This window comes from Phoenix dactylifera, chromosome 4, assembly GCF_009389715.1.
Source record: "Phoenix dactylifera cultivar Barhee BC4 chromosome 4, palm_55x_up_171113_PBpolish2nd_filt_p, whole genome shotgun sequence".
Classification (NCBI taxonomy): Eukaryota; Viridiplantae; Streptophyta; class Magnoliopsida; order Arecales; family Arecaceae; genus Phoenix; species Phoenix dactylifera.
In genome coordinates this window covers 25,072,178-25,097,163 of record NC_052395.1, presented here as the reverse complement: position 1 = coordinate 25,097,163, position 24,986 = coordinate 25,072,178, and the positions used below count along the sequence as shown (strand labels likewise).

Below are 24,986 nucleotides of genomic sequence, written 5' to 3'. Positions count from 1 at the left end.
TTGCCTTGATGATTTCTTCCTCAAAAAAGAAAAAAAAAAAGGATTTCACTGAACATTGGAGGAAATGTGGATTTGCTGGGGTCCGTGTGTAGGTTGGTATAACAGCCCCTTCGAAGCCTGGATGGTAACCTCCAAAGGAAGGTGCGGTAGGCCTTTTCAATATGAAAACATTGCCTTTGTTTTTTGCGCTTGTGGATGAATCGGTCGCCATCGACGTCAATAAAGATGTCGACGGTGGTTCAAGAGCAACTCTCTGGTTCATGATGGTTCATCAGCAAAAGAACACGAAAGGGAAGGAGAGGTGGCAATGGCTGGACAACACGTTTCTATTGCTAAATGCTGACCGTCATGCAGTGCCTGCTGGTAACACTGATGGGTGCCAGAGCCCGGCATCCTTCGCAACCCAGCCTATATCCAAAATATTTCAAAATCTTACAAGTCATTTGGTTCGTAAAAAATAAAAAATAAAAAATAAAAAAATATAAATCTCATATTTAGTTAGAATTTTTTTAAAAAATAAAAATAATTTTTTATAAAAATAAGATTTTAATATTTTATAAAAAAATATGCAGGACAAAAAAAATCTAATTTTCATCGGTTGAAAATTAGAATATTTTTTTTAAAAAAAATATTCTTAAGCTTTTGGACAGAATGAGGTAATTTTTTTTTATTAGGCATTTTACACAATTTTTTCAAAAAAGTAAATGCCTAACCAAAGATAAACTATTTTAAAAAGTGCTACATTTCCATAATCAACGAAACATGCAAAAACAACTTCTTCAGACATCATAAACTCAGATAGCAACTTTTTTGAAAAAAATATTTCAGTAAAAAAAATCTTTCCTCAAACCAAAAAGTCTTTAAATAGATGGGGATGAGCAGCAAGCGTTCGCAGCCAAAAAATAACTTGCTCAGGAAACCCTCATAATCAACTTTGTTCAAGGTGCTCACCTGGTTGAAACATTTTAACGAACCGATACATGCATTGTGATGGGCATTTTTGATAGTGGGAAAGAAAATTTGGTAAATAAACAAATAAAAAAAACCGAAGTAATATTTGTGGCTAATGAGTAGTGCATGCTCCATCTTCTCTATATTTCATTACATATAATGTTATATGCTTCTTAAGAACAAGCCAATCAAAAAATTATATGAAAACAAAGTACACAACATGAGCGATTACCCAAGATACTACTTGATAAGCAGTTGTAAATTGACTCCCCAGGAGGATGCTAACTGCATCATTATCTGCTTAGGTGTAGCCCCTTCCCAATCCTCCGATGGTTCGATTGCAGAAGCTGCGTGAAGGTTCAACAAGATCTCTCTCTTCCCTTCAATGGGGATGCTGAGCACGTTAGCTCCATTTTCTACGACCAGATCAGTCAACTGCAAAAAACATTCAGTAAACACTGTTATAGAAATGCTGCCCAGCACAAATTTGTTCTGCAAATGATGTGTAAGATGAAATGGTGTGCAACAGGCTATACAATATACACTAGAGAGTGGCCCGTATATTCAAGATACATGGATTGCGTCTTCCAGACAGATGAGACTGAAATAATTTTTTGATAAACTAGCGAAGAACAAATTCCTAAGACAGAAGGAGCATTTGGATGCATTTCAAAATCCTGGTTCTGTATGATTTATGTATATTTTGAAATTTTAAGTTGCGATTTTAAGTTGAAATGTTATAATACCCCCGCCCCAACATTCATGTTTTCTTCTCCATGATTCTGAGAACTGATTCTCAGCCAAATCTGCAGATTTGATCCTTGTACAGCTGAAGAGTTTAGATAACAGTATAAATCCTAGAGAGGGTCAATCTAGCATGAATCCAACCCATTCACGAACCCAGAATTTAAAACTGATAAATGAATATCAAACAGGCAGATTAATAGCTATATTCCTTCCACCTCTCTTCTTCTGCATCATGGTCCTCTATGTGAACATGACACTTCTGCTGTGCACCAATTAGTGCTAATTCTCAAAGTAACATAGAGTTGGAAAAGAAGAGTGAAGAGTGCTACAAATAATATTCCAATGCATTGTCCTCCTTTCCTGCATGGTTGCATATATATAGCCTTGCAAATTTGCACATCAAAAGTGTAAACAGAGTTCCCATGCAAGTATAATTCGTTCCTTTATGTAGATACTCTGTCGCAGAGCAGCTTCACAACCTTCACATAATAGTTGTTCCAATCTAAACAAACAGAATGTAGACAAAACAGCTATAGCAGCAAACTTCCCTGATGCATCATGGAACATGTAGCCACGTATACTTGCACTAAATATAAATGTAGCGTATCTTAGACGGATCTTAGACAAATTATCATATATAGATTCAAGTCTCAGTGGGACATCCTGCAGGATGTTGAGATGGGGCACCGTCCCAAGTGTCCGGATGGAGCCATCCCATCATCCTCATCCTAGCATCCTGTTGGCGCATTCCAGGATATCCCCCAGCCCAAGCATTGGGACGGTGGGATGGCAGCACATCCTATTCCACAAAGAAACAGAGATTTGCCTGGTCCCACGGGATTTAGATCACTGCTATCATTAATGGATAATCATATAAATCAATCATTTCTAGACAGAACTACAAAGTGAGGCATACCTGTTGAAGCCAGGTCAGAGCTATATCAAACAAGCTTTGTTCCATGAGAAACTGTCCAACCATGCGCAAGACTTCACTTGCTACCTCACTGGAAAGTTGATCAACAACAGGGCCAGATTTATCCATCAATTTTACAAGTAACAGATCATCACCTGTAGAAAGAACCTCAGCATATGCTGAATCTATATCACCACTGTGAAGCGAATCCATAGCATGGGTCCAGGAAGCCCAAAGTGGACCCCTTTCCTGTCCTGGGTTATCATCTGCCAAAGTTTCAGCATCTGGCTCTGGAATAGTCGTTCGTTTTGCAACTCGCGAGCTCCCATTATCTTCGCCAGCCACCCGGATAGCTTCCAAAGTAGCCTCATCCTTTGAGGCTTGCCAAACACTTCTTGCAGAAGGACCCTCACCAAGCCTAAATGGTCCTTGCCCCTTGTCCCAAGATCGCCTGTTGCCAACTTGATCACTATCCTGTTCAGTCCTAGATACCCTAGCATCAATGGCAACAGCACCAGTAGCCCTCCTAGAGTTCATTACTCCATTTCTTGGAGCTGTATATGTGTAAGTATCCCATGATTCAGAATCTGATCTCCAAGGGGGATCTCTTCCCCTAAATCCAGAAATTATACTACCTGATGAGAGATATCTTTCTGCAAACAGAATCCGTCCATCACCCCCCCTGCCAAACTTTGAGCTTGAATAGTCATGAAGGCCATTGTATTTGCTCGAGGACCTTCCAGGAGATGCCTCAAAACCTAGCACCACGTTACCACCTCTCCTTCCTGATGATATTGTCAAATCTCGTGCCATCTCCTCAACAACCCTCTCAAGAATGCGAACTCTGTTTTCTAGAGTTATCATGCTGTCATGGGAGCCTCCCATAAAATCCTGAAATTAGTAAAACAAAACAAATATAATATGTAAAAGCAATTTGCTAATACAGATGCAGTTACAGAAAGATAATTGCTAAATAATGCAGTATCAATTATGAACGCTGTTTGAAACGTAATTCATTCCCATATCTACAAATTCTTATTTAATGCTTTATAAAATAAAGATTTTATTTTTTAAACACTAGTGATAATTGCTAAATAATGCAGTATCACTTATGATCGCTGTTTGAAACATAACTCATTCCCAGATTTACAAATTCTTATTTGATGCTTTATAAAATAAAGATTTTTTTTTTTTAAGCCATAGTTGAATTTTAAATTTTTAACCTTGTCTAATTAAGAAATGTTTATGTTCAAGGTCCAAATGACGACTAAATGTATGTTCGGAAGCACATAACCGGGATCAAAGACCTCACTTGATAAGAGCAAGCAGGTAGACAGTATAAATTCAAATTAGAGAAATTACTGCATTAAAGATTCATCTGAATTTAATTTGCATTCGAGGAAACACAAGGAAATAGATCTGCAAGAACACCATGTGGAGTTAACGTGAGAAACAAATTAAAAACAGGGATCAAACAGTTATTGAGCTCAATGGCTACAAATTTAAGTTGTTGGATGTCATCTAGGAAAAGGAAAACAGGGATGTTTCATCCAAATTTGTAGAGGATCTTCTCAGGGTCTCTTAAGAATGTGCAAAACAGCATACGCTTTTTGAGGTTTCCTTATCTCTAAATAGCAGGTTTCACGGCAGTCCATGATGTACATGTATTCACATTATACACCAGAAAGATGCTGAAGAGTTGGAAACTTATTACAAGATTCAAATGGCACTTCAGTGGTAGCAAAGAGGTCTTGTCTATGCATGTAGCCTAGATGACCAAAAGAACTTCACTCTATCGCAAAACCCAGCCAGTCTGGTTACTATTTCAACCATCAGCATATTACACTGTGAACCTCTCTTCAATTTGATGTAGAAGAAATGCTTTTCAAGAATCCTCCAAATACAGTGTGTATTTCAATGTTCCACTAACTTCCAGTGTACAAGACAAGGATGTTTTAAATGGAAACTTAAAAGGGCACAGTTTGTGGGCTCAGCAGTTGAGAATTGAGTGGTTTGGTGGAGCAATTGTGTGAATCTTAATATGCTGTAGCAGTTTCAAGAAGGAGAAAAAAGGATCTCTTTCTATATTGGTCGCATTGTATAAACAGTAGATGACAAGAATCATAGCATCACGAATGTATATAGAATAAAATAATGTGTCCTAAAAATTAAGAAAAGATAAGAAACGTTAGTTTCAATGAATTTGAAATTCAATAAGTACATTTGTCAACTCTCTTTTTTTCAAATCATATAGCTTGAACATTTGAAAGAACAATCATGTAAATCCAATCTGGCACCGATGAATTACCCCCATCAATCTGGACACCACCTTCAATCTACTAAAAATGGAAGTTTTACCAATTGAGTGGCTTTGGTCTTCCTGTATTTTCCACCCCAAACCAACTACAGAAACACCACAAACCTCCTAACCTTGCTTGCAGATTTAGTTCCACTAATACAGTCCCATTGATCTTGTTGCCCTTCTTCCCCCATCTGTAATCTTCTGGAAATATATGCTGCCATTCACCCTTCTTAAATTATGGGATTTGTATCCAACTCAATGCTTCAGTTTTAAGCCATTCACCATTTTTTAATTTTCAGCTGACCCCTTTAATTTCTAGCTAACAAGTTACTGATGTGATCTAAGCTCTCTGGTCAGAGGATTACTGAAAATGAAGGAATTGCATCACCCTTCCTTTTTATAGAATTACTAAATCCAACCTGACAATGAAGAAAGGTTTTCCTCAAGTTTCCAAGAATTTTCTTGGTCCACCTTCCCAAAGTTTTTCGCAAAGTTAGCTTCTCATCAACTCAACCACAATGTTCCTTCACTGCTTGTAATAATCAAAAACCTCAGATTTGTTGTGCTAACTCTAGCATGGAATCCATTAGACTAATCCCCTAAAAAGTCAAGGTTGAGCTCAAAAAATTTTCATGTTAATGTCCTGCTTCACAAAAAACTACAGCATTGAAGGCATGAATGGTGCTTTGACAAAACAACTGGAAATAAGAGCATCCATTTTTCATGGCCTACCAAACAAACTTGCCAGCAAAAGAAATTAAGGGGAAAATAAATTCCAATCAGACAAAGCAGTGATATAATGAAACTAAAACAATCCATAGCAAGCATGTAACACACCACAGATATGTTCTTAATAAATCAACCCTCCCATGCTAAAGTATGAATTTTGAGACAATAACAATGTAGAGTACCTACAGTCACTGGAACAGAGTTAATTTCAGCCTCCCAAATATGTGAATGACATCCATCATGTATAAACAAAAAGAATATATATAAAAAGTTCGCCCCACATAATATTTTACTACATGGTCGGTTTGGGCCGTGCCGGGCCGAACCGGCGTGGAACCGGGTCGGTTCGGCTGTAAAAACCGGTTTGGAGCAAAAGGAAGAAGAAGGAGGAGGAGAAGAAGATGAAGAAGGAGATGGAGAAGGAGAAGGAAAAGGAGGAGGAGGAGGAGACAAAGAAGGAGGAGGAGGAGGAGACGAAGGAGGAGGAGGAGGAGGAGGAGGAGAATGAGAAGAAGAAGAAGTAGGAGGAGGAGGAGGAGGAACATCATAGAAACATCAAAAAACATCGAAGAAGAAGAAGAAGAAACATTATAGAAACATCAAAAAACATCGAAGAAGAAGAAGAAGAAACATCGTAGAAACATCAAAAAACATCGAAGAAGAAGAAAAAGAAGGAGAAGAAAAACATCATAGAAACATCAAAAAACATCGAAGAAGAAGGAGAAGATGAAGAAGAAGAAGAAAAAGAAGAAACATTATAGAAACATCAAAAAACATCGAAGAAGAAGAAGGAGAAGAAGAAGAAGAAGAAGAAGAAGAAGATCAAAAAACATCGAAGAAGGAGAAAATGAAGAAGAAGAAGAAAAAGAAGGAGAAGAAAAACATCATAGAAATATCAAAAAACATCAAGGAACATCAAATTACCCGACACGCCATTGCATACCGTATACTGTACCGTATCGGCTGTCAACCAGTACGAGTTCCAGTACCAGTTCAGCGAACCTTGTTTTACTATGTTATCCTGGATAATAGAATTGCTGCTACGACTTCCTTTATAAACAATACCTGCAACATGTTCATTAGATTGGCTTGTTGCCTCTCCAATTGTGATAATTGCCTTTGAATGGCTAACCAATTAACTTTGTTATTCATGAAGGACCCTTCGGCTTGACCATCAGGTCTGGAGATATTTACACAGGCAGAGGGATCCCTCTTACTGACTTCAACCCTATCATCAACATCAAAGGCCCTTCCTTTCGAGTCCCTGACCCGAAATCCTCTTTGTTCTGTCCACTTATCCTGAGCAGAATCATCTGATTCTTGTAGTTTATTATACACCCCGACTCTTTTCTCAGCATTCTGATAATTAGCATGGATGTGTCCTCGAATGTCATTCAACTCATGGCATGCCAAACCATCATGATTTGATGCACCCCGAGATGTGCCCCTGGAATCACTATCAGACAATTCTGGTCCTTCACCTTGTGAGTGGGAAGACTGATGACACCTACGAGGTACCACTACTTCTACAGGCAAGTCATCAGAACTTCTTGTTTCAAGCTTTTGGAAAAACTCTGGATTCAACTCTTTGTCGGTCAATGTAGGCACTCTTTTCTTCAATAAAACAGCTGCTTTCTCGGGTATGTTACTACCCTTCTCTTTCGAGACAGTATCACTATTAGTTGGTGAAGAATTAGCAGATGAATCTTTCACGAACTCTAATCTTCTATTGCTTGCATTTGACCTTTTATTATCTGAGTTTTCTTCAGTATCAGCTGATTCACAATTGTTGCCATCTGCAGCAAAGTGTACAAATCAAAATGAACTAGAAAAGTGCCGGTCTCAAGGAGAAAAAAGAATAAAGACAAACTGAGAAAGAAGAACAAGATAAATAATCATTTTTATGTATGATGCACACCTTTTAAGTCCTCTGAAGTTCCATCTTCTCCCTTTCCTGCAATCTTCTTCCATGACAGCAATGCATCCATTATGCTATCTCTAACAGGTTTCACCTGAAAAAAGCAGAGAACTTTTGATTAATTCATTGAGCACCCTGACATTTGATTAATTCATTAAACAAAACTCTTCCCTATAATTAACGAACTTCAAAACAATGAAGTTGTAAAACAGAAAGCTACCTTATCAAAACGGCAAGCCTCTAGAGCGGCTATTGTTGGAGCAACCCCATCAGCAATCAGATGGCTTGAAGCAGATGACAAGACACTCAATGTATCAGCTGCTGCCTTACGGGTAGCCCAGTCACTATTCTCAAGGCATTCACGAACACTTTGCAGCACTTGTTGCATGTTCTGGGGGATAAGTGCTCCTACCTTTTTAAGATTCTTATAGTGAGTACTCCAGCTACAGTTCAACTAAATACATATAGCTACTTTTCCTTCATAATTATAAAACTAAGCTTCTTGTCCATGGTTCATCCAAAGATGGATCTTCCTCTTCAACACTAAAACTGGACATGCTATGGTGTAGTTGTGACTCTATTCATCAGAAATTCTACTTTTTTTGTGCTGAAACTGCTCTTTTTTCTTGGATAAAAGCTGAAACCTGCTATTCATGCAGAAGCTACTGACTTGAAACACAAAACTATTTACATGCCATGTTAATTTTGAAGGGGAAAGACTTCTGATTTTTAATATGTTTAATCCATCAGCACTTGAAAACTTCATTGGATGACAAAGTAGACATTAATTAATTTTGAAAGGGTCAACACACATTAGTCGGCGTGCATCTAAACTTCTCCTAGTTGCATTGACATAAGAGATGGTTAGAGAGGATCATATATGATAAGATCATGTATCAATAGATATAGGAAATTATCAGAAAGTTCAAAATCAAAACCTCGTGGCTCAAAGACAGACAGGACGAACAGAAATGAGAGAAACAGAATGGGCACCTAAAAGAAAACAGTAAGAGCAATAAAAAGATCAAGAAGACACTGTTGGCGTCTATACGCCTCATCTAGAACAGGTTAAATCAAGCAACAGTCAACCCGAAAGCTGCATATCTTATTTGATTTTATAGGAATGAAGGCGAAAGTTTTTCCTTACAGAAAAAAGAGTTAAAGATCCCATCTCCTTCAATGTCCTTATTTGTTTTAACAAGAACAATGGTTAATTCATTTCCTTAAAAAAATAGAGATCTCGTCTCCCCCAATCAGGTAATGTGGGTTCTCCTGAATTCCATGGCAAGAATCCACCTCTATGAACCCAAAAAAATCCCCTAAAGATCTAGACTTTAATACACAACTAAAGAAAAAATGCCCTTTAAAAACACTTACATTCATTTTCTATAACTAGAAAACCTAAATCCAATCATTGAACAAACCTGAGCCAAGCTAGAAACAACCGAAAGCAGCGCCCCCTTTGCCAGAAAGCTCTGTCCGCTAAGAAGCTTGCAGATCCTGTGGCACAGCCTCTGAAAAGCCGCTCCACCCGTCGCCGGCCGTCCCCCCTCCCCATCCCCACCACCCCCAGCACATTCCACCACTTTAGCGAGGCACATCGCCGCCCCGGCCTGCACCGCCTTGTTCTGCTCCCCCATCGCCTCGAACAAGGGCTTCACAAATAGCGAAACAACCGGGGAGGAGGACCCACCGCCACCGGAAGCGGCGGAGGTGTCTTCAGGGTTGGCGGCGGTGGAGGGGCGGAGGTAGAGGGCGGCGAGGGAGCCGGCGGCGTCGCGGCAGGCGTCGCGGACGGAGGAGTCGGAGGCGGGGTCCTTGAGGCGGCGGACGAGGTGGGCGATTATCTTGGGGAGGTGCGCGGAGGCGGGGTCGGGTTGGGAGGAGCAGAGGAGGGCGACGAGGCGGAGGGACTCACGGCGGGCGACGGTGGCAGTTTGCCGTGAATTGGGGTCGGGGGGAGGGAAGGGTTCGTGGAGGAGGGAGTTGAGGAGCATGGGGACGCCGTCGGCGGGGAGGGTGCGGATGATCTTCTCGAGGTAGTCGACGGCGATCTGGTGGGTGTCGCGATCGGAGAGCTTTGAGAGGGCGGAGAGGATCCGGGACTTGAGCTCCACCATGGCCATATGAGAAGAAAGCGAAGAAGAAGAGGACTTGGAAGTGGAGAAGGAACGGGGAGAGCTTTGGGACTGGGAAGGCGACTTGGAGAGCCTTGAGGAGGGTTTTGAGATGGCAGTGGCCATATTTCTTGGCTCTACTGTAGAGAGACGGAGAAAGAATTAGATAAGGAAAGGGAAGGGAAAGATTTGATTCATTTTAAAGAGAGATGATGGGAATGGGAAAGGATGGAGGAAATGGGGAACGAATTAGATGGAAAAGAGGAAGATCTTTAGGGATTTAGTAATTGGGAGTGAGATATGTTCAAAATTTTTATTAGAGAGGCGAAGAGATGGGATTTGCGAGGGGTTGATGGAGGTTTGGGGAGTTTGAGAGGGGGATGGTTTTGAAAGAGGTTGGGGGAAGAAGGCAAGAAAGGAATCTTGGACAGAGGGAGGGTTGTAACGGTTGTTGGGTGTTGAAACAGATGAAATGGAGTGGATAACGAGTGATTTGGCTGAGCCCACAACGGTGACAAGTGAGGAAGAAACGAAGTTTTTGGTGGAACGTAAGAGATCACTCTTGTGGTGTTGCTAAATTCCTAGTAAATTTTCTACGCATCTGACTTTGCTCAAGTTGGAACTAAACAGATTTATTTTGAGACTGCATTGCGTTGTGTGTATATCTTTATTATTTCTTGCTCCTTGGCCTTGCATGCTCAAGGAGAGAAGGTCATATGATTGATTTTCTTCTTTCTTTTTAGTCCAAATATTACACAGAGCTGGTATACTAGATTAGCATCACTGCCAAAAGTATCCTCGTGATGGTTGATCCCACCATCTAACAAAAGATTTACTCCAACGCAAAACTTTAAAAAATTACTTTCCATGACAGAGAGTATGGCAGGTTTTTATTGAAATTGTGCAACTCCAAGTCCCATCTAATTCACAGAGGTGGCCGAGTTTAGATGGAAAAACAATCTCAGTAAGCATTTCCAAAAAGACAATTATAGATAGTATATTGTTGATTTTGTCAAATCCTAAGATATTAAGCCGAGATAATCTAACTTTTCGGGTCAATAAATATCACTCTCATATTGTGAATTTCTATTAATAAAATTTAATATGGTTCTGAAATAGTCCTCACAACCCTTATGTGACGGTGAAATGTGATAGATCTTACCATTGAAAAAGTAAATCTGCAAAAAAGTGTTTCAATAGTCGCATGTTTTTTTTTGATTAAAAAGAGTGTTATTTGCGGTTAAAATTTTTATTCCTTATCCACATTGATCATAACATAGAGTATTTGAGATAAAATCTTGATATAAATTTAGCATTTAATTATTTATGACTTTATTTCTGCTATTCGAACTATACTCAATAAATCTTTTATTTATTTTTTAATATCAATAAAAAAAACTTGACAGTTAGCTAGATCTATAGAAAATAGAAAATTCAACAGATTGGACTCTCTCATGTATTCTTCTCATCAAATAAAGATAAAGATACTTTTTTATTAAATTTAGCAGAAAGAGATTCTGCTTTCTAAAATATTTTTTTTTAGGTGTGGTATTTTTAATGTACGTGACTTTTTAAAATATATATTTTTAAAATAAATAAATATTTTTCTTAAAAAAATATGAATATTTTTATTTTTTATTTTTTAAATTTTGAAGAGGGATTTAGTTTTTTTTCATTTAATAGGCACAAATAGACGGATAGATCTTGAAGATCCGATTGAAGATCGGATTTTTCGCGATCTCAGCCCACCGCTCCACCGCCCCAACTAATTCCCTCTCTCCGACTGAAATAAAACGAAGACGCGGCGAAGAGATCATCATCTGCTCCCATTTACTTCGAGGTAGAGACGCCTAACGACGTTGGAGAGGATCGAAGGAAGAAAGAATGGCGGCGGAGAACAAGAAACCGGAGCTCTTCGAACTGAGTAATGGCACTATCACCGCCAAAATAACAAACTTGGGAGCCACCATCACTTCTCTCCTCGTCCCCGATGCCCACGGTGATGATTACGCCCACTTGAATCCATTCTTCATCCCATCCGATTCCATCTTCGGTCTCTGATCCGATTCCTTCTTGTTCTCCTGGGTTTCAGGAAATCTCTCTGATGTGGTGCTTGGCTTCGATTCTCTCGATTCGTACCGCGTATGTACTCTAGATAAATTTGATATTTTGAGATAGCCATAATCTTGAGGAATTTTTTTCTTTGGTTTCTTTCATAGAATTGAAATACCTATCGCTAAAAATTTCACTTTTTCCTTTAAATTCATGCCTTGAACTTTCTTTTTGGTGATGATGTGGTTCTTGGCTTCGATTCCCTCGATTCGTATCGCGTATGTACTCTAGATAAATTTGATATTTTGAGATAGCCGTAATCTTGGGGAATTTTTTTCTCCGGTTTCTTTCATAGAATTGAAATACCCATTGCTAAAATTTTCACCTTTTCCTTTAAATTCATGCCTTGAATTTTCTTTTTTGGTGATGATGTGGTTCTTGGCTTCGATTCCCTCGATTCGTATCACGTATGTACTCTAGATAAATTTGATATTTTGAGATAGCCATAATCTTGGGGAATTTTTTTCTTCGGTTTCTTTCATAGGATTGAAATACCCATATAAAAATTTCACCTTTTCCTTTAAATTTATGCCTTGAATTTTCTTTTTGGTGATGATGTGGTTCTTGGCTTCGATTCCCTCGATTCGTATCACGTATGTACTCTAGATAAATTTGATATTTTGAGATAGCCATAATCTTGGGGAATTTTTTTCTTCGGTTTCTTTCATAGGATTGAAATACCCATCGTTAAAAATTTCACCTTTTCCTTTATATGCATGCTTTGAATTTTCTTTTTGGTGATAATTGAAGATCCCATCCAAGAGTTGGGTGTTTACTTCGATTTTCCTGCAAGGTACGGGGAAAAATCAACTTTTTCACTTTTTTTCTGTGCAAAGTTCTCCTTTTTCTTTCTTAGTATATGCCGTGCTTCTTATATCACCTTATGTTCTAAATGCATGCTCTGATGTCATTTCTCTTGTTGATGATGATGGAAGACAATGCGGATGCCTTTTGTTTGTTAAATTTCTTCAGCGAGGTATAAGTGTGATGATCTAATCCTTTCTCTCTTTTTTTTGTTAATTTATGATGATCAAAAGGATAATCCACCTTACTTTGGCTGCATCGTTGGCCGGGTTGCAAATAGAATCAAACAAGGGAAGTTTACTTTTAACGGGGTCGAATATTCCCTGGCCATCAACAACGGACCAAACAGTCTCCATGGTAAGTAATGAAACTCCTTTGTAACTGTGGAATGCTTGCTCGCAAACTTGTCTTTGGGTATGTTATATGTTTTCCTGATATCATCATGTTGTGATTAAAACATCAATGAAACAAGGTTTTAGGTCACTACTTTCTTAAGCAAAGAATGACCATCTTCAAACACAAGTGTACTTAACCTGCTAAGCAATAACAGCCCAGGTCTCCAAATTTAAAGATACCTTGTTTCGTACACTCAAAATGGCCCCTTTACTTCATGGTTCACAGCAAAAAAATGAGTTTATTTGATGAAAGAGGCGCCTATGTTCATGTAGTACGGTTCTTTCCAAGTAATAGAACCAACGCAGACTGAGCTATTGAAAAAATCATGTACGATGGAGATCAGGAAGGTAGCTTTAGCACTTCATGTAATGCGGCTGTTCGCCGCTAAATTTCATACTGAAATAATCATGTACTACAGAGATCAGGAAGGTAGCTTTGGCACTTTATGTAATGCAGCTGTTCACCACTAAATTTCATTGCATCAGTATGATCCTAGACAATGTATGTATGATCTGTTTTCAAGTTTGAATTGATTCTTAAATCACACCACAACATGGAAAATAGGTTGCATTTTGATTAATTTATAAAACATGATTTTGTAGATGCCTCGGGAAGCAAGTTATATGATATTGTGACTAGGCAGTTGGATTTGTTTTGGAAACCTGAATCCCCAAACATAGCCATGGGGAATTTTACTTTCAGTAGGACTTTCCAGGTTCATGTCTTCTCCTCTTCTTTTTTACCTGAAAAATCTCAATTTAGGGATTGAGGCATTGTTGTATTGGAATTCAAAAGAAGAAATAAAGTAAATCCTCCAGATGTAACCGTGGAAAAAGTTGATCAGATAATAACGGATGGGACCATATTATAGAAGTAACCAAGATTATAACAGATGTGGCCATATTATAGAAGTAACCACTCAAGTGCTAAATTTTTGGTGCTGACAGTGTGAATACGAACATTATCAAAGCTACTGGTAGCAACCGCATTACTTGTCTGGGTTGAAGGAAATCTTGTTTATACTAGTATAAATTTAAAGAAGCTTATGGATTGATGGGCCTCAACTGTTGCTTAACAGTAAAATACAGTGTCACTTATAGCTATTACTGCTAAAAGCTGCCTTAAGTAAATTTGGTACCATATATGTCTTTACTTTGTATAGATTTGTGAGGTTTGGAAATTGCATATGAAACAAAATAGTAGAATAAACTCTTCCTTTGCGATATCTGAACTTTAGCATGATCATTCTCTTTGAGTATACTTGAACTGCGTACATGAGCTCAAGAGAGATGTAGGAAAAGCATCTTAGTGGCATCTTGTTCATCTTGCATATGTAGAAGCATTCTTAGTTAAGAAGCCCATGATGAAACTAGTGCCAAAACAAGAATGACTTGATTATTTATTTCCAGCTGCATAATATTGTGAGAAATTGCATTTCATTATTTGATGACCTGCTGAACATGGTTATTTGAAACAATTCTTATACAATGAACATTTGCAGTGAGTGATTAATGAGGTTTACTATTGTCAGGTGGTAATAAAGGCTTTAACAAAGTGCTGTGGGAGGTTGTAGAATATAACAATGATAAAAACCCATCAGTCACCTTCAAGTATCATAGTAAAGATGGAGAGGAGGGTAAGCAGCACTCTTTCTTTTTTTATTTTCTTTTTCTAGAAGAAGGCAATACTATTTCTATGAGAAAATTGCATAATCTGAGCAAATGATTCTTGAATTTTCTCTAACTAGGTTACCCTGGAGATGTTACTGTCATGGCAACTTATTCTCTTCCTTCAAGCACATCATTGAAACTTGAAATGGAAGCTGTGCCGCTGAACAAGCCTACTCCTATCAACCTAGCGCAACACACGTACTGGAACTTAGCTGGTCATAACTCTGGCAACGTGCTTGGGCATTCAATTCAAATATGGGCTTCTCATGTAACCCCAGTTGATGAGAACTCAATTCCCACCGGGGAACTCATGCCAGTCAGTGGTACCCCCTTTGATTTTACAACAGAAAACAAGATTGGTAGCAGAATCCATGAACTTGCTGTTGGATATGATCATAACTATGTGCTGGATTGTGGAGAAGTGAAATCGGGCTTAAAGCATGTGGCTAAGGTGAAGGATCCTTCAAGTTCAAGGGTCCTGAACTTATGGGCTGATGCACCTGGTGTCCAGTTCTACACTGCCAACTATGTTGATGGTGTTGTGGGTAAAGCAGGTGCTGTATACCAAAAGCATGCAGGATTGTGCTTGGAGACCCAGGGATTCCCAAATGCCATCAACCAGCCAAACTTTCCTTCAATTGTGGTTCAGCCTGGCGAGAAGTACAGGCACAATATGCTGTTTGAGTTCTGCACTGAGTGAGTTTTTCTAAGGGATTCTCATTTGCTAAGGTTCATGGAATAAAATTTTGTAGTTCTGAGAAAAATAAAATGAACTGGAGCTGGATTATTTAAATAAATGATTTTTTTCTCTTTTTCTTTCTTTTCTTTCTTTTTGATCGGTTTGCTAAACTCCTGTGCATGGTGATTTCTGCATTGCGAGAAGAAAGGTGATGTTCATTCTGGCTTTCCCCCCCATTGCTGCCTTACATCGAAGGACAATTTTTTTTTCTGCAGAAAGAGAGGTTAGCAGAAGTTATTTCCCTTGCTGGTTTACATCTTTATTAGGATTGGAGCCACTTGTGTTGTGGGACTCTATCTTCGACCTGATTTCTTGAGCTTGTAAATTCATTATCTTCTTGTTTCTTGCAATTATATTTTTAATAAAATGGTTGTTTTTCCTCCTTCCCCTTTTTAAAAAAAAAAATCTTAACTATTGCAGGTACGTAGGTTAATATTTTACTTAGAGTAACCTATCAGAGCGGATCCGGCCTAAAATTTATGTAGACTAGGGGATACTCACATATCCATTGGAGCTGACTACGGCCTATCATGCTATTTGTGATTAGATTTGAATCTTTAGCTTGATGCGGATATTAGGGCTTAAATGGCGGAAGTATGTGAGGATCCATGTGAGCATATATTTAGTTCCACATCGGTTATTCATCAAGTAGATCTTAGGTACTTATATAGAATTAAAGAATCCAAATAATATCTTTCGACTAGCTATTTTGATGAGGTTCTAAGTCATTACAAATTTATTAAGTTCTATCATTGATCAAATATATATGACCAATAAAAGTGCGCGAGAGTATATTGATGTCCATTACTCTGCTCCCCTTGCCTATATAATTACTGTTTTAGCATTAACAACGACACATCTAGCTATTCAGAAGTTTCAATAACGGTTATAATATTTGTACAGAGTTATGATTTATAAACCTTAAAAGTAATCTTGTCTAATTCATTTAAGCGTTGGCTTTCTTTTAGATGAACATGCTTTAGGATTGCTGATTAGGTTTAGAGCTTTAATCCAACTCATGGTTGTTAGAGCAGTCATATTTAGTCAGCTTAAATTAGGATCACCTGAAATCATAATCGTGGCGTAACATATCTTTTAAGAAGCTTGGTCTCATTTCTTGAATTGGATATCATATTTCATCATTATTAAACAATAATTATCTCAAAAGTATCAGTTAAAATGAATGATAATTTTGTTTCTTTTCTTATTGAAACCACAAATTAACATTGGTCCACTTAGGATGGTTGAGATTGTATCATAACCAATAGCTTAGGCAGCTCGTATTATGTGAGCCAATTACTAAATATGCATTAAAAGGTCTTTAAACTTTATCCAAATCGTTATGCTGAGTCAAGCCTACGAATTAATCTTATTGTTTGTATATATTATCATTTTGTGCTAACTTGGCCGAACCAAATCCAGTGTAGTCCATTATAATTTCTATATCTAATTATTATTATTATTTTCAATTTATACAAAAGGTCAATTGGTAATGAGCTATACTATAAGAAATAGCTATTCTTCTAATATCTCAAACCTCCTAAACACTATAGTGAAAAGGAGTGCGGTCAAATCGGCACTAATGCATCGAATTCTATCAAAACTGCGCATTAAGTGCTAAAGTACCAAGCTTGTCTGGGTAAGAGTAGGACTATGATGGGTATCTCTTTGAGAAATTCTCATGTTCGATTTAATTTTTCAACTATAGTAAATGAGAAATTTGAATCTAAATCATTTTGCACAACTACCAAAGATTTTGCAAATATGCATACCAAATATCCCTCAAGCCCATGATTTTCTTCCATTTGGGGATTATTATCATGAAAGCTTGTTTTGAGTTGTTTTCATGGGAGTTATTAAGTAATAATGCTTTGATGACACATAGTTCAATTAATACAATGATTTGAATTCAAAACCTATTATGTTTAGATCAAGCAAAAGATAAAAACACCAAACAATGTTTAGATCACGACTTAGGTAGTGTTTGGCAATACTTCTACTTTTTAATTTTAATTTTTTAATAAACAAAACTAGTTTCTATTTCTATTTAAAAATGAAAGCCCAAAATTTATTTAACATTTACTTGGATTGTTTTTAGCAATAATGCTGACAACAATAATAATGGCAATTGTTGGTGGCAATTAATGATGTTGGTATGGTACCAATAAATGAAAATAGCAGTAGGTGGTGGGGAGTAACACGTATGATGAAAATGGTGGTGATAGATATGATAATAGTGGTAATAGGAGGTTTTCATTTTCAAAACCATCAAAAATTTTTACTTTTTGATTCTTGTTCCTAAAAACACAAAACCCTAAGCAAAATAGTTGCTTGGTTATTTTTTTCTTTTAAAAAAAATTAAAACTCCTTTTATATTATTGAAAAGAGTGAAAGTTCTTATAAATAATAAAGAATGAAAACCATTTATAGCTACCGTCATATTTCTGTCACTATCATAGCCACCACTCTTGTTGGTTCTTGGTTAGTGATGTCGACCATTGCTACTACCATTTAATGGTTATCACTGGCCACCACCATCGTCATTGCTGTAATCCAAGTGATCATCAATTAAAATTTGGATTTAGATTTAAAAAATATAGAATCAGTTTTGGCTTTGTGAAATTGAAAAATAGAAATTATGCCAAATGAAATCTAGATTTTTTTTTTAAAGTTCCATGACTTTTAGAAATTCAAAAAAAAAATCAAAAATCTGAAAAATAAATAAATGGGTTACCAACAAAATTACTGTCTTAGCTTAGGTGTTTGGGGGAAAAAAAAAGAAAACCAAAGATCATGCCAAATAGGATCTTAATAATATTCGCTTGCTTATTATTGTCTTAAATTAACAGGAGGCTTTGGTTCTCTTTTCTAACGGTTATTGTTTATAACCGAGTCGCTGTAAACCATGATTGTATTCTTTCAATCATAAATCCATTTTTATGATACCACGTGTTGGTTAAGTAAAGAGATCCGGAGGAACACAGGAACGATGCTGGACAGCGCGAGATGGGGGCGGACGCGTGCTATAAATTCCAACGAGATCATTTCACGGCGAAGCGAACACTTCCTCTTCGTAGAATCCGCTTCCCTTACCGACATTTTTAAAGCAAGAATTTATTCATTTTCCTCAATTTTTTTATTCTTCTTTTTAACCTCCTCTTTATCGAAGAAAAGAAGAACACTAGACCGACCATTCGCTGGTACGCCTTTTCGATTCTATTACTCTTTTCGACCCCTACGTTTTAATGGATGATATGTTTTCTAGTTTGCCTTTTTGATTTTTTTTTTATTATTTTTTTGACGCATTGAATCGCTCTGGAGTTGTTTCTATTTGTTTGTTTGTGGTTTGAAAGATAAAATTCTTGATTCTTGTTTCGATCGTGTCATTTGATCGAAGTAAGGCTTGTATTGAATGGATTAGGAGTAGATTCGTGGACTAGAGGAGTTTCTATGCCTTTCTCGGTGCTCTTGGTTTGCTCTTCTTTGAAGCAGCGAAGCAAACGTCCTGATCGGATTTTTGGTAGTCCTCGAGGTTTTGGTCGGGAGAAAGACAGGATTTTTGTGGGTCTTTACAAGGAAATCTATGAGGTTTTTAACTGATGATTTTTCTCTTTGGGACATCCGAATCATCTTCGTGCTAGCGACATTGTTTCAATGGGGACTGCAACTGTGATTTGTGGAACATGGAAACTAGAGGATTGCCTTGAGTCTTTGAAAATTTAACATTTTGAGCCTTTTCTTTGTGAATGTGGGTGTGGGTGGTGTGTCACAATTGTATATTTTTGTTTACCAAGTTTATAAGTATTTCTATTTATCTATTTGATTGTCTGGGTGTTGACAAAGTCATCATAATTATGATCATTTTTGACTCCGTATCTGGGATGAAGGTGGTATTAGAAAGGGTTTTGGTGTGATCTTTTGGGATTTCTATATGGGAAAATAGTGTAACTCATTGTTGGGAACTTTGAATTAATAAAACTTCTTGGAAGATCTTAGGAAGGGAAGACCTCAGGTGACGTGGATGGAGGTTTGGAGAAAAGTCATGGAAAAATTTGAAATAATATCTCATGTAGCCCTAAATTGGAATGCTCAGTGTTGAGAATCCATAAAGCTGACCCCAATTACTAGGAACAAAGCTAGATGGTTATGGTTATTGCAGAAGATCTTAATATTTGAGATTTTTTCTAATGCAAATTAGGAAACCCATAGGAATTAGGATGTAACCAGCTATTTGATCTAATCATTTAGCTGCCTTTTCCATTGAATATCATCAATATGCATGTCTGTTGAAGCATGTGATTAATTGTTTGAAGCTGACTTCAAGCCTTGCATATTTTGTGTTTTGGGTTTCAGTTGCTTTTGTTGTTATGATGACCAAATGCTGGTCTGGTCTAGAGTTAGAACACAGGATCAGGCTGGAGTTTCAGCGCTTGTAAGAAAGGTATTTTATGGTTTTAAGTGGTAATCAAGTGTCCTAAGTAAATCCTTCAGTTGGTAACTCGTTTTGCTAGTAGTTACTTGGTTTAAGAGTTGTTAGGAAGGCACTGAGGATTTTTATATCAAGAAGTCATGCCTATGAATTAGTGAAGTATCATTTTGATTTTTTTTTTTTAAACTTTATTCATCAGGGTGGATTATATGAAATCTTAAGGTTGATCCCTTGGTCTCTATATCTTTTGTTTGCATTAGTTGGTATCACAGCCTCTTACATGGACGTGGTCTGGCTTGGATAGTTCATGAAGAAAGTGGTAAAATTAGCTATAACGCATCAGATCCTAGGACACACTAAAAAATCACACTGATCTTAGAGCATTTCAGAATTTGAAGAGCTGATAGTGCTGCGAAATTCATTATTTCAGTGTAATCAGCAAGCACTTGACGTACCTTAGATTCCTCGTTGCAGAGGCTCAGTCATTATGAGAATGAATCAAAGGTAACTGCCACTTCTTCTTTTTCTATTATTTAGAGGTTGCAACCAGTGATTTATCTCAAAAAAATATGATAATATCTCTATATATCATGTTGATAATATGAATGATGACTGCGTTGGATGATAATGCTTTTAGTCCGCTAGATGATGATTTTCATCAGTTGAGGGAGATTGATCCATGAAGGTTTGAAGACTGAAAAAAGACATTGAAATAACTTTCTCTATAAGGAGTAACATGAGGGTTAGCTCATGCATGAATTTGATGTTTGAAACTTTGAAGCAACACATATTCCTTCTCAACGTCGGTGGAACCGGTATCGAGCACTATACCGGTTCTCCGGTTGGACGAGTCAGTACGGGTTTGCGCCGTGCCATGCTGGGCCCATACTGACACAATAGAAGAGGCGGAGGAGAGGGAGAACGAGAGAGAAAGAGAGAGAGAGAACCGGGGAGAGAGGGAGGGAGGCGAGCAAAGGGTGGCCGAGGCCGGCACCGGGGCAGCAAGGGGAAGCTGCAGCCGTTTCCTTGTTTCGAACGAACGAGAGAGAAAAAGAGAGAGAGAGAGCGGGGGAGGGAGGGATGGTCATTCTCCTCCACCGGCCTCCCTCCCTCTCCCTCTCCCTCTCCCTCTCTCCTCACTCGCTCTCTCTTTTCCTCTTTTTCCTTCTCTTTCTTCGCCTCTAGCAACGTTTTCGTTTCTGTTGCCAGAACCATACTGGTAGGCCGTCGGTGCGGCTCAGAACGACTGGAACCGCCCAGTTCGTAACGGTTCCGCCCACCCTGTTCCTTTTTAACATTCTTTATGAAGAATTTGTTGATGCATGGTATAAGTATCCATGGATTTCGAGAAATAATTTCATCGAATTATCAAGTATTACTTTGGATCATAAAGTGAATAATGTGTCTTAGTTCAAAATGAAAGTTACTTGAGATTGAGTTCAACTTCTTGCAAGCAAGTACATGAGAAGATAATTCATTATGTGTAAGTCATCGTTGAAATATCAAACATAAATCCCTTAACATGTAATGCGAGGGTAGGCCTTGGCGCAATGGTAAAGTTGCTGCATTATGATATGGGAGTCATGGATTTGAAACATAGAAACAATCTCTTCTTATATGGGGATAAAGCGGCATATATCTGACCCTCCCTAGAACCCGCAATAGGGGATCCTCCTGCACTGGAATGTCCTTTTTATTTTTTTGATGTAAGTCTTATTTTTTCTCATCGAGTTAAGGGTTTAAAGAGTCTCTCTGAACTCCCGAACTTCGGCACAATTATCTTTTCTTCCCAAGGAGGAAGGCCTGTTACAAATCAGGAATCTACTTTGAATTAGGGTTGGGTAATTTTTTTTGGACTTAATGATTTTGGCGGTTTATCTTCCATTTGATTGTTTAAGGCATGTGAGTTCTCATTTTTTGAAGATGCCTCTAAATCCTACAAGTTTTATGTTTCAGTTTCATATTTGGTCTTTATGATTGTCAAATGTTGGCCTAATATTTAGTCATTATGATTGTCAAATGTTGGCCTAATATTTAGTCATTATGATTGCCAAATGTTGGCTTAAAATATTAACACTAAGTCTGAGTCCTTCCAAGGAAGGTTTTCTATGTTTTCCACATGGAATTAAGTTTCATATGCGAGATACCTTATTACTAACATGTTTGTCAACCAGTACACTTTGTTTACAATCTGATTTTTAGGCTACACAAGTATGAGCGATGTATTTTATTTGGTTTATTAAAAAAGTTATTATCATTATGGTAAATTCATGAAGCCTTAAGGCTAATCTCTGAGTCCTTATGTTTCTCTCTGTGATATTTTTATTTGAAATTCTGCAGGACAAAGAATTTTTAAATGCAGTTGGCTTGTTATATTGGAAACTCAACTCACTTATCCTGCCAGATTCTAGGTAATTATGGCTCTCTTACTTTCAGTGAATAAATTGTGAACTAAATTACTTGCATTAATAGTGGTCAGCACGTGCACACCTCTTCATAAATTTAAGTATCTGGGGTTTTTCATCACCTTCTGCAATGATTGGAGTTGGAAATTGATGCTTGTCATGCATGCAGTCTAAATTTCTCAAAGGTTAGAGAGTTCAAGTTTAAATAACTCCTCTGCCGAGTTTGGAGTGTATACAAGCATGCATGTGTAGAATTCAATTGGGGTCATGTTGCTTTTATCTCTCTATTTTTGCCTTAGAGATGAATATGATTCCTCATAACAAATCTTATCTTCAAGGCTCTTCATCTAGATTCTTTCCTCGTGTAGGGGATTATTGAGGGATTTCTTCCTTTATAGCATGAATTTCAATTGCATAACCATCAGAGTGGTTTCATATTCCTTGAATTAGCTTTATTGACTTAATGACAGGCCTCTCTCTGTCTATGTCATTCTACCAGCTGGAAGTGGAGCATTAGATCGTAAAAGTTGAAATAAGGCTGAGCACCAGTCATGATAAATTTATGCAAGTTCTGACTTCTGATAGATGATCTGTCAAACCCCCACATTAATGCTTATGTCCATCTGGATCAGAAACTTATGCCTGATAATTTTTAGGACTTTTGTTTGTTTCATCTTCCATGTAATTGTGTTTGTTTGCTATTCACATAATTACAGGCAAAAGAATCTTTTTCCAATTTATATCACTTGCTTTAGAAGCTGTTTATTTCATTTTTGTTTGATCATTCTCTTTTTTTTTTTGTGAATCAAAATCACTAATTAGTGCTGAAGCCCATAAGTTTGTTTCCTTCTTTGGAGTGTCAGATCTCGCCTTTCTATTCTAGAACACAAATAATGTTATACTTAATGCAATCATTTTTTTTAGTTTCTTTGTAACAATATTTCAACGTAACTTGTTTATTTTTTCATCCGTAATGGATATTTACCCTCTACTAATTCTATCAGAAGGAAGGGAGGGTGGGCAGGATTTCCTCACCATCCGGTTTCTCTACAAGTTTCAGTTGTGCACTAGTTATATTCTTACGTCTTTGGGTTTGAATGTGAAAAATTAATAATTAAGTTGGGTGAATTTATAAACACAACTCACATATCACTTCTGCACATTCTATTACACCTCACCAGGACTTCGGACAACAATTTATTCAAACAGCCATCAGATTCAAGCAATAGCACCTCGTTGACTTCCATTCAGTTCACTTGTGGAAAAACACCTAAAACTCCTCAGAAGAAAAGATCATGCCTCGGACAACAGAAATCATCAATGCCAATGGGGACTCTGTTAAGGTGGGAACCACTGGTACAATTGGCTCCCTGATGTCACAAGAGTTAGAGTCCATGAAACAACCATCACAAGCATCATCTTCCTCGCGAAGAAAATCTCAAACAGGCCCAGTTTCAGTACCCTGTGGTGCTAGTCCTAAGAAAACATTGCATAGGAAAAATCCACCTAATGAATCTGGTAGCAGTGGCAGCAGCAGCAGCAGCAATGGCACAGCTCACAGAACCCCCGGAGATGCCCATAAACCCCGACACAACCCCCGGAAAAATGGACATCGAGTTCCAATGCTAGGTTCTGATGATATCGCTATAGACAGAAATCCAAATACAGACAAAGTGGATAAGAAAGGACAACCTTACATTGTGGAAGTTGTAGATCTAAAATGCAGCAACCCCATGAGCAGCCGGCTGAAAAAGCTTGGCTTCTCCAAGCTCTCTGAGTCCATCTCCTAGTCCTGGGGCAGCTTCTTACCATCTGTTCTCAGGTTTTTGTATCCAACCTCTTTGATCCTGTCTGTCTGAACACGGTTAGCTATCTCTACTGCAGAGCAGATGCTTGGAAGGAATCCTCCAATGCGTACTACCTTCTTCTTCATCTTCTTTTTCTTCTTCTTTGGAGCTATGCCACCAGAGCCTGACTTGTTCCTGGTGCTGCCACCGAAGGAAGCGATGTCCATACTCGGCTTCTTTTGTTTTTGGCTAGAGACTTCTTGCTGCCCTAGATGAAGCCGTCTGAAGTACTCAATCTCCTGTGAGACCAGAGATCCAATTGTCCCTCGAGTGCCAACCTCGACTGGAGCTGGTGTTGCTGCCATTTTCTCTAGGCAAAATGGTGGTTCTTGGTGTTTGATTTATGGCATTATGTGGAAGATGGGTGGAGTAGCTTAGAGGGGTGTCCTTGGTTGGTCGGAATTGGCTTTTGCGCTTTGAGGTGGTGGGGCAGTTGGTGCTTGCCTTCCATAAATGTTTCTACAAAATAAAAAAGAAAAAAGAGAAAAAAAAGAGATTGGATGATGATAGGGTCATCTTCTTCTTGTGTCTTCATTTGATAATTTATGTCGGTTCTATTACTTCCGGTTTCATAACTAGTGTTTTCTCTTGTGATTTTTGAGTCCTATGTGGAAGATATTGGGGGAAATTGTCCTGTGGTGCTCTTCTATTCTATTTGTAGCTTCTCCTTCATTTCTTACACCGATCTGGAAGCATTCAGAGGTGGGTCTGACCGTCCCAGAGAAGGACATCTGTCTATTAAAGTAATAGTGCCTCTGCTGGATTTTATGTGTGGAAGAATACAGCCAGGGCCGGTTAGCATCCATACCAGGTTTCAACTCTGAGATCTGATAGAACTGTGTATCATCATGGCCAAACCTTAAAACTTAATTCATTTATTTAACATATCTAAGGTTGGTGCATCTGA

General features: G+C 38.0%; 3 protein-coding genes across 6 annotated transcripts; 2 read left to right on the top strand and 1 right to left on the bottom strand.

The window, feature by feature from the left end:
• Window positions 1-997: 997 nt before the first annotated feature.
• Window positions 998-10,292, bottom strand: LOC103717233 (microtubule-associated protein TORTIFOLIA1-like). The gene is made up of 6 exons (XM_026808493.2): window positions 8,985-10,292; window positions 7,781-7,972; window positions 7,561-7,654; window positions 6,708-7,438; window positions 2,615-3,502; window positions 998-1,386 (listed from the first exon to the last, which is right to left on the bottom strand). Exons 1-6 carry the CDS (start codon window positions 9,801-9,803, stop codon window positions 1,192-1,194), a joined length of 2,919 nt encoding a protein of 972 aa, XP_026664294.2. The 5' UTR covers window positions 9,804-10,292; the 3' UTR covers window positions 998-1,191.
• A 1,090-nt stretch (window positions 10,293-11,382) lies between these two features.
• LOC103717232 (galactose mutarotase) lies at window positions 11,383-15,479 on the top strand. Its single transcript, XM_039125971.1, has 5 exons — window positions 11,383-11,676; window positions 11,770-11,819; window positions 12,827-12,950; window positions 14,521-14,625; window positions 14,737-15,479. The coding sequence occupies exons 1-5, from the start codon at window positions 11,562-11,564 to the stop codon at window positions 15,357-15,359; spliced, it is 1,017 nt and encodes a 338-aa protein (XP_038981899.1). The 5' UTR covers window positions 11,383-11,561; the 3' UTR covers window positions 15,360-15,479.
• Window positions 15,480-18,442: 2,963 nt separating this feature from the next.
• Window positions 18,443-24,377, top strand: LOC103717230. Of its 4 annotated transcripts, none has more exons than XM_008805540.3 (3): window positions 18,443-18,598; window positions 22,168-22,238; window positions 23,414-24,377. In XM_008805540.3, exon 3 carries the CDS (start codon window positions 23,528-23,530, stop codon window positions 24,020-24,022), a length of 495 nt encoding a protein of 164 aa, XP_008803762.2. In that variant the 5' UTR covers window positions 18,443-18,598; window positions 22,168-22,238; window positions 23,414-23,527; the 3' UTR covers window positions 24,023-24,377. The 4 variants fall into 4 exon arrangements, with proteins under 4 accessions (XP_008803762.2, XP_038981898.1, XP_008803761.2 ...); XM_039125970.1 differs by having other exon boundaries at window positions 22,732-24,377; XM_008805539.3 differs by having other exon boundaries at window positions 22,703-24,377.
• Window positions 24,378-24,986: the final 609 nt, after the last annotated feature.

What these genes read in the sequence shown, in the direction of transcription:
- LOC103717232 (XM_039125971.1), top strand. Translation starts at nt 11,562, where the DNA reads ATGGCGGCGGAGAACAAGAAACCGGAGCTCTTCGAACTGAGTAATGGC. An exon ending in ATTCTCTCGATTCGTACCGC is followed by an intron (nt 11,820 to 12,826) that starts GTATGTACTCTA and finishes GATGATCAAAAG; the next exon opens with GATAATCCACCTTACTTTGG. An exon ending in TAGTAAAGATGGAGAGGAGG is followed by an intron (nt 14,626 to 14,736) that starts GTAAGCAGCACT and finishes TTCTCTAACTAG; the next exon opens with GTTACCCTGGAGATGTTACT.
- LOC103717230 (XM_008805540.3), top strand. Translation starts at nt 23,528, where the DNA reads ATGCCTCGGACAACAGAAATCATCAATGCCAATGGGGACTCTGTTAAG.
- LOC103717233 (XM_026808493.2), bottom strand. Translation starts at nt 9,803, where the DNA reads ATGGCCACTGCCATCTCAAAACCCTCCTCAAGGCTCTCCAAGTCGCCT. An exon ending in AGGCTTGCCGTTTTGATAAG is followed by an intron (nt 7,655 to 7,780) that starts GTAGCTTTCTGT and finishes TGCTTTTTTCAG; the next exon opens with GTGAAACCTGTTAGAGATAG. An exon ending in AACTTCAGAGGACTTAAAAG is followed by an intron (nt 7,439 to 7,560) that starts GTGTGCATCATA and finishes ACTTTGCTGCAG; the next exon opens with ATGGCAACAATTGTGAATCA.